Genomic DNA, 15,073 nt, shown 5'->3' with positions numbered 1-15,073 from the left:
TTTTTTAAAAAATTCCACGCATTACTACGATCCTCCTCTAGGCACTTACAAGTGGAAAGCAATGTTTCAAAATTGTTCATCAAGTTATTACGGAAACTAAAAGAATACCAAAAATTATAAAAAAATATGAATTGTCCGGATTTGAACGCGGGACCTCTCGATCTGTGGACGAATGTTCTACCGATGAGCTACCACCGTTCGGTTTACATACGATCATTTGTCGGACATAATTATAATCACGGTGATAGATAGATCAAGTGAATAAGCATTTTCAGTAGTAATTGCGCAAGAGCTCTAAAATTATCGAATTTTCCCGAGTGACACTTTGACAGTTTTAATTTTACGACCCGAAGGGGAGGGAAATTATGTCAAAGTGTCACGAGGGCAAAAATTCGATAATAATTTTAGAGATCGAGTGCAATTTGCTGCGATTATTTCATGAATAAAACTGTTCAAAACCAAAATTTTATTGTAATTTATTTATGTAAGTACAAATTAGTACAATTAAACACACAGTTGTTATAAATATTAGACGGTTGAAAGTCATCACTTTTATAATTTTTGAAACATTAATTGTCATTAATGTCACTGAATGTATTTTTTCGTAGCAACGAAGGGCATCTGACGTAATATACTTGACGACGGGATATTATCAAAAATTATGACTTTAATTTTTATTTCTGTAGCTTTTTATTGGTCAGAATCTCCTATGAATGAAATAATCGATAATACTTATTATCTTACTCCCAAGGAAGAAAAATCCAAAGACACAAAAATTATAATAAATATATTTACTAAAAATACTAATATATTCGACTAAAAACGATTGACAAAAATTCTATCCCAAAAAATATATAAGAAAGCCGGTGTATCGGAAGAACAACAGGGTTTTCGCCCAAACAGATCTACAATAGACGCTATTTTCATAATGCGACAATTAGTTGAGAAATCAATAGAATTCGACAAGCCCATGTTCACATGCTTCGTAGATCTGAAACAAGCATTCGACAGAATACGATTAAAGGACGTGCTCAGTATCCTTGAAAAGAAAAACATAGGTCAGAGGTATAGAAACATAATCAAAGAGCTCAATAGATCCAACAAAACACGAATTAAAACCACACACGGGCTCACGGAAGAAATCAAAATCAATGCAGGCATTAGACAAGGGGACAGCCTCAGTTCATGCCTATTTAATTTAATAATGGATGAAGTTATAGGTAGTGTTAACATAATGAATCAGGGATACAAAATGGGTAACCGAACCATGAGAATACTTTGCTACGCAGATGATGCAATCTTAATAGCCGAAAACGAAGATGACTTACAACGCATACTACAAAAATTCAAAATAACCGCCGAAAAGTATAACCTGACACTATCCAAAGAGAAAACCCAATCGATGGTAATATCCAGGAATCCAATTAGATGTAAGTTAGTAGTGGACGACCATATAATCGAACAGGTAATGGATTGCAGATACTTAGGTGTGGAAATATCTAGCGACAGGCATCTGTGGCAAGAATCAAAACAGCAGGCAATGAAAGCAGCGAGAATATCTGGTTTCCTGAGGGATATAATCTGGCGGAATAAATATATGGGCACCGAAAGCAAAGTCCGCATTTATAAGACATGTGTTAGACCCGTACTGACATACGCAGCTGAGACAAGGGCCGAGACAACAAAGACCAAACAGATAATGAGATTAAAAGAGATGAAAACCCTAAGATCCATAAGAGGTATCACACTCAGAGATAGAGTACGAAACGAAGACACATTGAGAGAGCTAGGCGTTCAGGACGTAGTGAGATGGACAAGAGCGCGACGACGCATGTGGAGGGACCACGTAGATCGGATGGACCCTGAACGTATGGCGTATTGGGCGAAAACACAGAAGCCCAACACCAAGCGACCCATAGGAAGACCCAAAAAACGATGGTACGAAAGTGGGAGCTCCGGATCGCAGCAAAGACTGTAACAGAAGAAACAGGACATAGTCCTATTACAAGAAGAAGAAGAAGAAGACTAATATATTATTTTCAAGCATAACTTATTTGCGCTACATAACTTAAAAGATTTAGCGACTAACACCATACTGTCTGTGTGCGCATGCTCGTAGAATAATAAAAATTCACTCTCAAACGCGCCTAAAGGAGTATAATTTCAGAAAGAAAAAACCAGTTGTTCGGGCGTGATGACGTAATCGACGATTTTTTTAAATGGTAGTAGGGATCGTGTGGTACCTCATTTGAAAGGGTGTCCAATTATATATTCAGTAATATAAACATTAACGTCGTTGTTTATACAGGGTGGCCAAAAAATTATTTTTCAATTAAATTATTTGACGCAAAAAGGAAAATGTACTTATGTAAATTATTTAACTCAAAATACATTCTATTGCTGTCAGAAAATATTAAAAAAATGTTGATTTGGCAAATAAACATTGCTTTTCGCTTACATTAAATATTCAAACTGCCAAAAGACTGGTGGGAGGCCCTTTTTTTTCTTTTTGCTGACAGCAGTACAATGTATTTTGAGTTAAATAAATTACATACATTCTTCTTTTTGCGTCAATTAATTTAATTCAAAAATAATTTTTTGGTCACCCTGTACAAATAATGTTATTAGTGTATATATATTATTATATAGAGAATTGAACAACCTTTTAAATTAGCTACCACACGTCCCTTATTCCTATTTAATAAATCATCCATTACGTCATCAAGCTCAGATGGATGACGTCACTAGTATGAAATATATGCCAAAAAATTGTAATTTATATAATATAAAAATCGACGTATCTCGGAATTTTTCTAAAAAATCGTCCATTTTAGAGAAAATGAATTTACTCCATAATTTTGCCCCTCTCTGTATGTATAAAACAGATCAGTCTCTTTTCAAAATAAGTGAAATATAATTATTATAGTCCATCATCTTTGAGATATATGAGTATAGAAAGAGGATATCTATAGTTCTACAGAACTAAGACGACAGATGAAAGGAGATAACAGTTCCAGCAAAGAAGCGCTAAATCAAATAAATAAGACGATCACAAAGGCAATAAGAAAAAACATAATAAACTACAATGTAGAAAAAACAAAACAAGCAATAGAGCAAAATAAGAACATGAAAGTTTTGAAGAAAAGCGTACAAAAAGGAAAAATAGAAATCAACAAACGAAGAAACAGAACTAAAAAAGAAACTACAAACAGAGATGAAATATTAACAATAGTCGAAGAGCTCTACACAGAGTTATACAAATCAAGAAAAAAAGATGACAATACGCAACCTCCAATTACAGTAAAAACTGGGGTATTAAATCAAGGATCAGATTTAATGCCCGATATAACAAAATCAGAAATCAAAGAGGCTCTGAAGAAAATGAAAACTAATCGAACCCCAGGCGAAGATGGAATAGTATCAGAAGCACTAAAAATTGGAGGAAATATACTACTTGAAAAAATTAAGCTACTTTTCAATGCCTGCCTTCACAACGCCAATATTCCAACAAAATGCATTGACTTTGTCTCAAAGCATGAGACAAAGCCAATTTAGAGAATTACAGACCGATTAGCCTCCTCAGCCATTTATATGTTATTTACGCGAATAATAGTTAAGAGAATGGAAAGAAAGTTAGAGACTTATCAACCAAGAGAACAGGCAGGATTCCGAAAAAGTTACAGAACAAATGACCATCTACAAAGTATAAAAACCCTAATAGAAAAAATAGTGGAATACAATAAACCTCTAGTTCTAGTTTGTATCGATTTTCATAAAGCCTTTGACACAGTTGAGCTTAGCAAAATATTACAGGCGCTTAAAGAATGCAGGCTAGATTATAGGTATACAAAATTATTACACAAAATATACTTACAGGCAACAACCACTGTCAAATTACATACTAATAGTAATCGCATAAAAATAGAACGGGGGGTTAGACAAGGAGACCAAATGTCACCTAAACTTTTTAATACGGTCTTAGAACATGCTTTTAAGAGTTTGGATTGGATGACAAAGGGAACAAAAATAGATGGAGAATACCTAAACAACTTACGCTTCGCCGATGATATAGTCATAGTAGCTGAGGATCTAGGTATGGCAAGAGAGATGGTACAAGAACTCGTTGTGGTTACAGAAAATGTAGGTTTAAATATAAACATCTCGAAAACAAAAATAATGACAAATTTGGTACCCAACCAGAATATCAGTATTGTTGGGAAGGAAATAAAACTCGTAGATAGATATAAATACCTGGGACATGAAATTACGATTGGCAGGGATAGCCAGACTCATGAACTGAAGAGAAGAATAGGGCTTGGGTGGGCAGCATTTGGAAAACTGAGAGAAACTTTTAAAAGTGAGTTGCCCACATGCCTAAAGAGAAAGGTATTTGATCAGTGCGTCCTGCCAGTCTTGACGTACGGATCAGAAACACTAACCTTAACAAAAGCCTCGGCCACCAAACTAAAAGTCACGCAGAGAAGAATGGAGCGGTCAATGTTAGGAATATCTCTGCGAGACAAAATCAGAAACGAAGAAATCAGGAGAAGAACAAAGGTGACTGACGTCATCGAGAGGATAGCCAGGTTGAAGTGGAGATGGGCAGGACACATAGCCAGAATGACAGATGGGCGATGGACGAAGAGGTTATTGGAATGGAGGCCAAGAGAAGACAAGAGAAGCGTCGGTCGAACGCCTACAAGGTGGATTGACGACTTAAGAAAGGTAAATAAAAACTGGATGAGAGCGGCGCAGGATAAATGGGGTTGGAAACGAGGGGAGGAGGCCTATGTTCAGCAGTGGACTTTTGAGGCTGGATAATGAGATAGAGGATATATGAGACTGCAGTGAAAATATCACTCTATACAGCTATGAGACATTACCAAAAAGGAAAGGACATTGGCAGCTCTGAGACAAAGGAAAGATCTAGAAGACAAATTAATAATAACTAACGCATTAGAGAAATAATGAAAACCAAACGAACAATAACACTTATCAACCAAAAAACTTATCTGGTTCTGCCAGATAAAAATAATTGATGAACAACGAATACTAAAGGAAATAGTAAAGTGACAACCAGAAGCTAAGAGAGAACGAGGTAGACCGAGAACAAGGGAAGGAATGTTCAAAGAGCTAGGAGAAAGAAACATAAAAGAGGGCCTATGAAATGTTCGAAAGACGTGGTGGTTTTAACTCGGAAAACGGAGGAGAACGGAGGAGAACCTTATAGACAGATATGTAGTAGTAGGATTCTCTTTCTTCTTCTCTTTCTCGTACCTACTGCCCGCGCATATCGGGCAGTTATAGAATTTTATGTATCACTAGTGTAAAGGTTCCTACTCGAGCATTTTTCTCCGAACGAACCGTACAAGCACAGCCCGCTGTAACAAATTGCTCTAGTCAGTACGTGTTCGCGAGCAAAATTCTGCCGAACCGAACGAGCCGATCATTTTCGGAGAAGTGTCGGTGTAAAAGATCAAAAGTGAGCATTTGTTCGTTAACCCTTAAACGCCCAAGGGTGGGTAAAAAATGTCCACCTAATGCGTATTCCCTTGTAACATATTTATTACTTGTTTAAAATTTTTTTAAAAATTATTAATTGTTAAAAAGACAGCCCTTTATTGAATGTTAATTTGGTTCTACCGATATTTTTGAAAATAAAAGTAGCATCTTGAGTTAAATATGAATAGACACAAAAAGTACACCCTTGGTAAAACTTGTTACTAAAGGTTTCTATATAATTTCTCGTTGGTAGGAAGATAATCCATATAATTATCGACGTATAATTACATAATCTACATAATTATCAGCCAATAAGTAGGCTGAAAGGAAGAATATGGAGAAAATCGACAAATCTGAATTACTGGCTTTTACTGGTATGTTAATTTTGATGTACATTGTAATTTTGTTGTAATGTTTGTACATTGTTTATATTAATATTTTGGAACATGGTGTTTATTAAGTATAAGATTCTTAAGTTTAATCCATTTTCAACAACTCTCAATAAATATATTAGCTATTTTCGAGGTGGACATTTTTTACCCACCCTTGGGCGTTTAAAGGTTAATGCTCATTGGGTACGGGCGTTATAACCAGGTTCTTTCCCTACTATAGTAGGATGAACACTGAAATAAAATGAGCAGAACATGGGAACACGGCGAAGAGACTGAACACACGAACGAGTAACATGAGCATTTACTTGTTTGTGCATGCTCGACTCGTTCGGTTCATTTGGTTCGTTCGGAAAAAAATGCTCGCTAGGCAGTACGCACTTTAATATTAGATTGTTCAAATTTACCTAAAACAGTTAGTAGTTACTTAACGTTTACCTGGGGCAATAATTGGGAGTTCATTTGATGTATATCCTGTTAATACGGGAACCCTAGTGAATTCTCCAGATCGTAGTGATTGATCACATTTTACAGTCAAAAAAGCTGTTGGATGAGGAACTTCGATTACTGGTGCTAACAAAATTCCAGCTAGTGCGTATTTGCCAAATATCTATAAGTGTAAAATATTTTTATCTTTGTGGTATTTATTTATATTTTTATGCTAAAAAATTGATATTATAAAATCAAAATTAACCAAAAACTAAGGAGCAACAATTCTGTAGTTCTGCATTTCCCGCAGTTTCACGCTGACCGTGGTCATCTTCTAAAGCCACCACAACAGATCTTATATGCTAATTGCAATACACTTAAACTTACTAAAAGATTTGACAATTTTTCTTTTCAATGCCTTTTTGTCTATCAAAGCGAAAGTGATGCACACCGGAATATGTTTTTGAATCGCGGATTTATTTACAAAAGAGAAGAGGAACAACGCTTGAACGCTTCTCATTATGCTTAAGAGCGTTGGCGTGAAGCTACTGCAAAGCTAGTCGAAAGTTCATCACGCTATATTTTCGGTAATTTTGCTCTGATCAATCTGAAATTTTCGTAGATCATTATTAAAGTTATTTACTTCCATTTAAAATAATTAAAAAATAGAAAATTTCAAAATTTTTATAGCCTCCTTGATGAGCCCGCATATGGGTCGCTATAAAAATATGATACATATAGTACATTCTTTCACGGTTTTTGCTGTAAATTTTAAAGAAGAGCTTGAATTGACATGAAATTTGGCACACACATAGCTAACATAACAAAGAAAAAAAGTGATATGGTGCTGATATGTGCTTTTGCCCTGGGGGTGAGTTTTACGCAATCTGGGGGGTGAAAAAATATACGTCCAAGGTAAGTCCCGAAATGGATAAACTGACTAATTTTAAGCAACTTTTGTTTTATAGAGTTTTTTCACCAAATCGATACTTTTCGAGTTATTTGCAAGTGAATATGTTCATTTTTCAACAAAATAACCACGCTTTTAGACGGTTTTTCGCAAATAACTCAAAACGTAAGCATTTTGTCGAAAAAAATATTCTTAGCAAAACTATAACATATTAAAAAGTGAAAAAACGGTGTATATATTAGGTCTCTATACCTAGCAAAAGCAGAGTTATAGCTAATGAAATATAGGTTCATATTCGAAATAGAATAATTCAATGTGAAATATCCAAATAATGAAGCATTCTTGGGGAAAACACATTACAATTTTTTAAAGTGTTTTAAGAAAGCTTTATTTCTGTTTTTATAAAAAAAATTTCTAGCATTAAATGTAAACAAGTTACGCTCAAAATAAAGTTGGTCCCGTTTGTTTTGTCAAAAAAAATCAGGAAGATCACCCCCCAATTAGCAACTTAAATGAAATTAATCGTTACCGCTTCACAAGTTACTTTAGTTATGTTGTGTTTATATGATCTGTAAGTTTTATCGATATTTTTTAAAAAATTTGGTTTTAAAATAAAATTTTTAAAAAATTTAATGTTGAAAAAATGATTTTTTTTTCAAAATAACTTAAAAATTGTTAGAGATACCAAAAATCTTAAACAATAAAAAAGTCAGCTTTACTTTTCTGAATATTTTGTATTTTTTTGTTTTTCTGTAAGACAAAAATTGGTTAAGATTGGGTGTTTCTAAATTTGCATACACTCGTGATAAGCGACTCGTTCAAGCCCTTTTAACTACAGCTATTTGAAAAATAAGGACTTTGAACCGATGAAACTTACATATCATATGATATGATCAATACGTACGAGAGTAAAAAACTTGTGAAGTGGTAACAATTAAGTTCTTTTAAAATGCTAATTTGGGGGTGATTTTCCCAATTTCTTACCAAAAAATAGGGACCAACTTTATTTTGTGCGTAACTTGTTTACTTTTGATGCTAAACATTTTTTTTTTAAAACAAAAATAAGCATTTTTTTAAACACTTTAAAAAATTAAAATGAGTTTTCCCCAAAAAAATGCTTCGTTTTTTGATTATGGCACGTTAAAATATTCGATTTGGAATTTGACGAATATGAACCCATTTTGATTAGCTATAACTCTGCTTCTACTAGGTATAGTGACCTAATATTTATATACGCCATCTTTTTCACTTTTTTCCTGCTATATTTTTGATAAGAATTTTTTTCTCGACAAAATACTTACTTTTTGAGTCATTTGCGAAAAACCGTCTGAAAACGTGGTTATTTTGTAGAAAAATTAACATATTCACTCGCAAATAACTCGAAAATATTATTTTGGTGAAAATTCCACACCTGTAATTTTGAACCAATCAAAATACGTTATTTTGACAGATCACCATGGCAACGAAGGTATTTTATCGGAAATTTTTTGCTCGTGGGGTACCCAACAGCGAATTATAGTGGAAATTTTTTGACGTTTACAATAACAGAACATTTTTGACAGACTGGTTTTTATTTGTTTACATAATTTAAAATAAAACGCCAAAAAATAATTTTCTATCACTTGTAGTTACTCAAAACTTATGTAAAATTGAAGAATATACTATTTTCTATCTTGAAATGGTATTCCCATGCAACTACAATGAGTAGAAATTACGAATTTGAAAGCCTAAATAATTGCTGACAAAGCTATGGCGCGCTATTAATCTGTTCATGCAGCTTTGGATTTTCAAATGCAAATTTGGTGTGGAATTTTCTTACCGAATACCACGCGAAGTCAAATTAATATCCGGAAATTTTTTTTTGATCATGAATATTTTTAGAAAATTTCCCTCGTCTGCGACCCGGGAAATCTTCAAAATATTCATGATCTCAAAAAAATTTCCGGAAATAATTTGACCTCTAGTGGTATTACTAGTGAAAAAACTTTATGGAACAAAAGTTGCTTAGAATTAGTTATTTTATCCATTTCCGGACTTATTTCGAACATATTGTTTTCACCCTTCAAAGAGGATGAAAGTCACCCCTAGAGCAAAAGCACATATCTGCACAATACCACTTTTTTTCTTTGACTTGTTAGCTATGTGTATGCCAAATTTCATGTCAATCCAAGCGGTTCTTTAAAATTTAGAGGTTTTGCAATATTTTACTTTTAAAGAACGTACTCTAAGCCCAAAAGATGATTATTTTTAATCGAATTCAACATAAAGAGCAGTGGCGGCCCGTGAGGTAGTGCCATAGAGCCATGGCACTACCTTGCTAACTATGCAGAAACATATCTTTTATCTTAAAAACATTTTAATGCCTGTTTATTTTTTTTGTGAATATTTCTCTTTATTTTTATAAATTATATCAAATCTGGCAACTGTGTAGCGCAATGCAAATCTACCGACTCTGGCCACCCACAGCTGACCGGATAAAGGATGAAAATCATAAAAATCCCAGTGCCGAACGGCATAGTGGCTCGTGAGAAAAGAGAAAGATTGTATGAGCATCCTGTGTAAGTGACAGAGAGAGAGCGGAGAGATTGCACTTTTAACATACGTTTAAATTGGAGTCTCCGTGCCAGACTCGAAATCTCGAAAAGGAAGTTAGTGGATCTTAAGATACAATGTTTTAGATCTACATATTTCTAGTTTCTTTACGCGTTCGCTTGACGCTATTGTGTTTATTGTCTACTACTGTATTGTATATTTGTGTTTATACTCTACTATATTTTTTAATTTGTAATTATTAGTTAGTGCGTTGTGATCGTGGGTGTCGTAGGTATAAAAATAATATTTTGATTATTTTCTACGTTTAATTTATTTATTGACAATGAATCAAATTAGTATATTAAAAAACTCTTTTGGTGGTTTTTCGTTAGAAAAAAAAACTACAAATTAAAGAACTCGGTCGGCCTTTACCCGATTTAAAAATTGAAAAACAAAGTGGAAATGGACAAAAACTTCGCTGTCGTAAGTTTAATAAAATTATTTATGATAAAAATAGCTGGTTGTGTGGTTGCGAACAAACTAATAAACTCTTCTGTTTTGTATGCGTTTTGTTTGGAGGTGACGAGACTTGGTCAAACAAAGGCACCGATGATCTTGTACATATATGGGAGAAATTGAAATCCCATGAAAAATCTAAAGTGCACATGAATAACGTTTTTAGCTTTTCAATGCTTGGTAAGTTAAATATAAAAACCCAATTAAATTCAGCTTATCGTGATACTCTATTTATATTTTATATCCTTTTTGACCATATCGTAAAACCGCCACAAAAAATTTAGGCATCTGCCCGGATTCTGGCACTACCTTCCTAAAGTTATACGAGCCGCCACTGATAAAGAGTACTGTGAGGCAGTATTGTTTCATTTATATTTTAATCAATTTGTGCCTTTTGATTTTCCTAATATTTGATTGTTTTATTAAATCGGTTAATTTTGAAACTAGAATAATAATTATAATTTTTATGGATTTAAGGAAAAAAATGTAGCATGCTTACCTCTGTATTTAAATTATATGAAACATTGTGTAGAGTAATAGAATCAACTTTTTTCAAATTTTTTATTAACGCGCTCGAATTTGCTGACCCTACTCCTAGTATATCTCCGATTTTATGAGCTAATTCTACAGATTTTCTCGATCTGGACCATAAACTTATAGAGGTACCACTGTTCATAATAGCTCTACAGAATAATCCTAAAAAATTAAAAAGAATTTGATACTGTTTGTTTTTCATTTTGCACATACATCTTTTTATAAATTTTTCGTAATAGTAAGGGAGGAAGGTATGATAAATTTGCAGTTACTCGAGCGTTATGGGAACTTATTGGGTTGTGAAGAGTAGGTCCTAAAACCAAAATAAGTTAAGTTAAGTTTTTCATAATGTGGGGACTTTCCATTTTTTATTTTAATTTTCCATTTCCAACAATCGTTTTTTCCGAGTACAGCATCATCTATCCATAATTCGAAAAAATGTCTTAAATAAAGGTTACTTATTTTTACGCAAGGGATCCAAATCTGCAATAAGAAATGACGGCAACTATTTAAAATTTTAAATTTACCCCTCACCCCTCTCCGTGGGGGTCGTGTTAGGTATCATTCGATAGATTTTTGAAAAATATTGAAGACGTAGTTTTTAGTTTTTCGATCTGACGTTCATTTCGCGAAATACTCGCTTTTCTTTGTGAAACTTTGTGACCCATTTCCTTACGCCCTGGTCAAATCGTCAGATTTTTGAAATATACACTGTTTTGCATGTAGGTGCACTCAACTTACCTTATCTTAATCTAACGATTTCGAGTTATTCTAAGTAGAGATTTTTTTTGGGATCCCCTTAACCAGCTCCCCTGTATTAAGAGCCAATATATGGTAGAGGTACATTTACAAGGTACAAGGTTTCTCCCCATGTGATAATCTGACGCGCTCGAGTAACTGCAAAAATTCCCGCTTGGGCACCTCTACCATAAGAGTTACGGTTTTATAATTAGACACCGAATTTGGAAAACAATGAAAATGAAAAAAACAATGAAAATAAAAAATCAATGAAAAAAACTTATTTTTTAATATTTTTTTAACCACCTAAGGGTTTATGCAGTGGAAATACGACGTGCTGTGAGGCAAGAATGTATTTTATCGCCTCTACTTTTTAATATCTACTTCGAATTGCTTTTCAAAGAAGCCTTTGATGAACATCATCATCATCATTCTCTTTGCCTTATCCCTATGCGGGGTCGGCTTCCCTAATTGCATTTCTCCACACAATTCTGTCTTGGGTCATATCAATGTTAATCCCCTTTACCAACATGTCCTGCCTTATCGCCTCCCCCCAGGTCTTCTTTGGTCTTCCTCTCCTACTCCTTCCAGGAATCTGCACTTCAGCTATTCTTCGTATTGGGTGATTAACGTCTCGACGTTGGACATGACCGAACCATCTTAACCTATGCTCTCTCATTTTGGCATCAATTGGTGCCACACCTAGACTTCCCCTAATATACTCATTTCTAATTTTATCCTTCTTTGTCACTCCACTCATCCATCTAAGCATTCTCATTTCCGCCACATGCATTCGTTGTTCCTCTTTCTTTTTCACTGCCCAACATTCAGTTCCGTACATCATAGCCGGTCTTATGGCTGTTTTATAGAATTTTCCCTTCAGCTTCATTGGAATTTTTCTGTCACACAACACACCACTCGCTTCTTTCCACTTCATCCATCCAGCCCTAATTCTACTGCATGCATCTCCATCTATTTCTCCATTACTCTGTAATACCGATCCTAGGTACTTAAAACTATTGCTTTTCACAATCATTTCACCATCCAAAGATACCATTTTATTTGTAGTAGCTCCATCTTTAAATGAACATTCCAAATACTCTGTTTTTGTCCTACTAAGTTTTAAACCTTTTTCCTCCAGAGCTTGTCTCCACTGTTCCAGTTTTTGTTCTAAGTCTCTTTCACTATTTCCTACTAACACGACATCATCAGCATACATTAAGCACCATGGAATGTTACCCTGTAGTTTCGCTGTTATCTGGTCCAAAACTAATGAGAATAAATACGGACTAAGCACAGAGCCTTGGTGCAATCCTACTTTCACATGAAATTTATCAGTCTCTCCCACACCTGTCCTAACACTAGTCGTTACTCCCTCATACATATCCCTCACAATCTTTACATATTCACCAGGGACTCCTTTCTTATTGAGTGCCCACCACAGAATCTCTCGAGGAACTCTATCATATGCTTTCTCAAGATCAATGAATACCATATGAGCGTTTGTTTCTTTACTCCTGTATTTTTCCATCAACTGCCTTATAATGAAAATTGCATCTGTTGTTGATCTACCCTGCATAAAGCCAAATTGATTCTCGGATATTTCGGTCTCTTCACGTATCCGTCTGTCAATTACTCTTTCCCATATTTTCATGGTGTGGCTAAGCAGTTTTATAGCCCTGTAGTTTGTACATTGTTGTATATCTCCCTTGTTTTTGTAAACAGGTACCAGTATACTGCTTCTCCATTCGTCTGGCATTTGTCCGACTTCCATAATTCTATTAAATAGACCTGCTAGCCACCTTGTTCCTGTCTCTCCCAATGCTCTCCATACTTCCCCAGGAATATCATCTGGTCCTACCGCTTTTCCTTTCTTTATTTTTTGAAGCGCTTGAGCCACTTCCTCGTTGGTTATTTTGGTGACCATTGCTGCTACTGTCTCCGTTGACTCTACAGGCTGTCTGTCAAATTCTTCATTTAATAAGCTGTCAAAGTACTTTCTCCATCTCTTTTTGACTTCCCTTTCGTGAACTAGTATTTTATTATTTTCATCTCGGATACATCTAATCTGATTAAAATCTTTTGCTTTCCTTGCTCTCTGTTTGGCTATTTTATATATCTTCGTTTCGCCTTCCCTGGTATCAAGTTGATCATATAGGTTTGAATACGCTTCTGCTTTGGCTTTTGCTACTGCTACTTTCGCTTCCTTTTTCGCCACCATATAGTTTTGAAGATCTGTGTCGGATCTGGTTTCTTGCCACTTTTTATATAATTTTCTCTTCTCTTTTATTTTTCCTTGTACTTCGTTTGACCACCACCAAGTCTCTTTATCCTCAAACTTTTTTCCTGACGTTTTCCCAAGTATTTCAATAGCAGTCTCTCTAATACTACTGGCCATTTTTCTCCAAATTGTATTAGGGCTTCCTTTCATGTTCCAACATATTTTTTCTACTATTCTTCTCCTGAATAGACCTTCTTTCTCATCTTTCAGCAGCCACCATTTGATTTTTTGTGGTCCTCTCCGATATTTTTGTTTAGTTTCGCTTTTTACTTCGATGTCCAGAACAAGCAGCTTATGTTGTTGGCTTACTGTCTCACTCACTATTACCTTGCAGTCCTTGCATTCACGTATGTCTTCTTTCCTTATCATGAAGTAGTCTATTTGGGATTGATGTTGTCCACTTTTGTAGGTAATAAGTTGAGTTCCTCTCTTTTTAAAGAATGTGTTAACAATCGCCATATCCAATGCTGTTGCTAATTCAAGCATGTCATCCCCAGCTTCATTTCTAGTTCCAAAGCCTAATCCCCCATGTATTGTTTCATATCCTGTCTTGGTTTGGCCCACATGTGCATTGAAATCACCTCCTATTATAACTTTCTCCTCTGCTGGAATATCACTCAGTACGTCTCCTAATTGATCATAGAAAGCTCTTCTTTCATTCTCACCCAGACCTGTTTGGGGAGCATACACACAAACAACATTCAATACCTCTTTATCAATTACAAATTTCACTGACATCATTCTATCACTCGTTCTTACAACTTCTACTACGTTACCTTTCATTTCACTATCAGCAATTATACCAACTCCATTTCTAGTGTTACTACTCCCTACATACCACAATTTGTATCCTTCACCTAGTTCTTTCGCCCTTTGTCCTTTCCACCTAGTTTCTTGAATACAAGCAATTTGAACTCTTCTTCGTTTGAGCGCATCCACTAACTCCAGACTCTTACCTGTAAGACTACCAAGATTCCAAGACCCTATCCTGATTTTTCTAACCTGCAATGGTGTTCCCCTGAGATAGTCCTCACCCGGAGATCCGAACGGAGGCTCATTTTACTTCCGGAACATTTTACCTCAGGAGATGCCATCATTTCAGTATAAGTTTTTACTGCGTTTGGAGAAGGTCTTTTCATTTTTATGGCCTGAAAAGATTTTTGGATATTTGATGCCTGAATGCCTTTTCTATCAGCACCATACCCTGCCCTGCACGTTTAGCCAATACACCACCAATGCAAC

The 15,073-nt window shown here is 35.0% G+C and overlaps 1 protein-coding gene across 2 annotated transcripts in view; it reads right to left on the bottom strand.

The window, feature by feature from the left end:
• LOC126890497 (juvenile hormone esterase-like) overlaps positions 1-15,073 on the bottom strand; it is a 128,336-nt gene that overhangs the window by 14,975 nt on the left and 98,288 nt on the right. For both annotated transcript variants that reach the window (XM_050659479.1, XM_050659478.1), the window contains 2 exons: positions 10,778-10,974; positions 6,330-6,501 (listed from right to left, as the gene is read on the bottom strand). In XM_050659479.1, the coding sequence (XP_050515436.1) occupies positions 6,330-6,501; positions 10,778-10,974 (369 nt within the window). The remainder of the gene's footprint in view (positions 1-6,329; positions 6,502-10,777; positions 10,975-15,073) is intronic.

Source organism: Diabrotica virgifera, chromosome 8 (genome assembly GCF_917563875.1).
Source record: "Diabrotica virgifera virgifera chromosome 8, PGI_DIABVI_V3a".
Classification (NCBI taxonomy): Eukaryota; Metazoa; Arthropoda; class Insecta; order Coleoptera; family Chrysomelidae; genus Diabrotica; species Diabrotica virgifera.
Note: the sequence above shows the minus strand (reverse complement) of the source record. Positions and strands in the feature narration are given on the sequence as shown.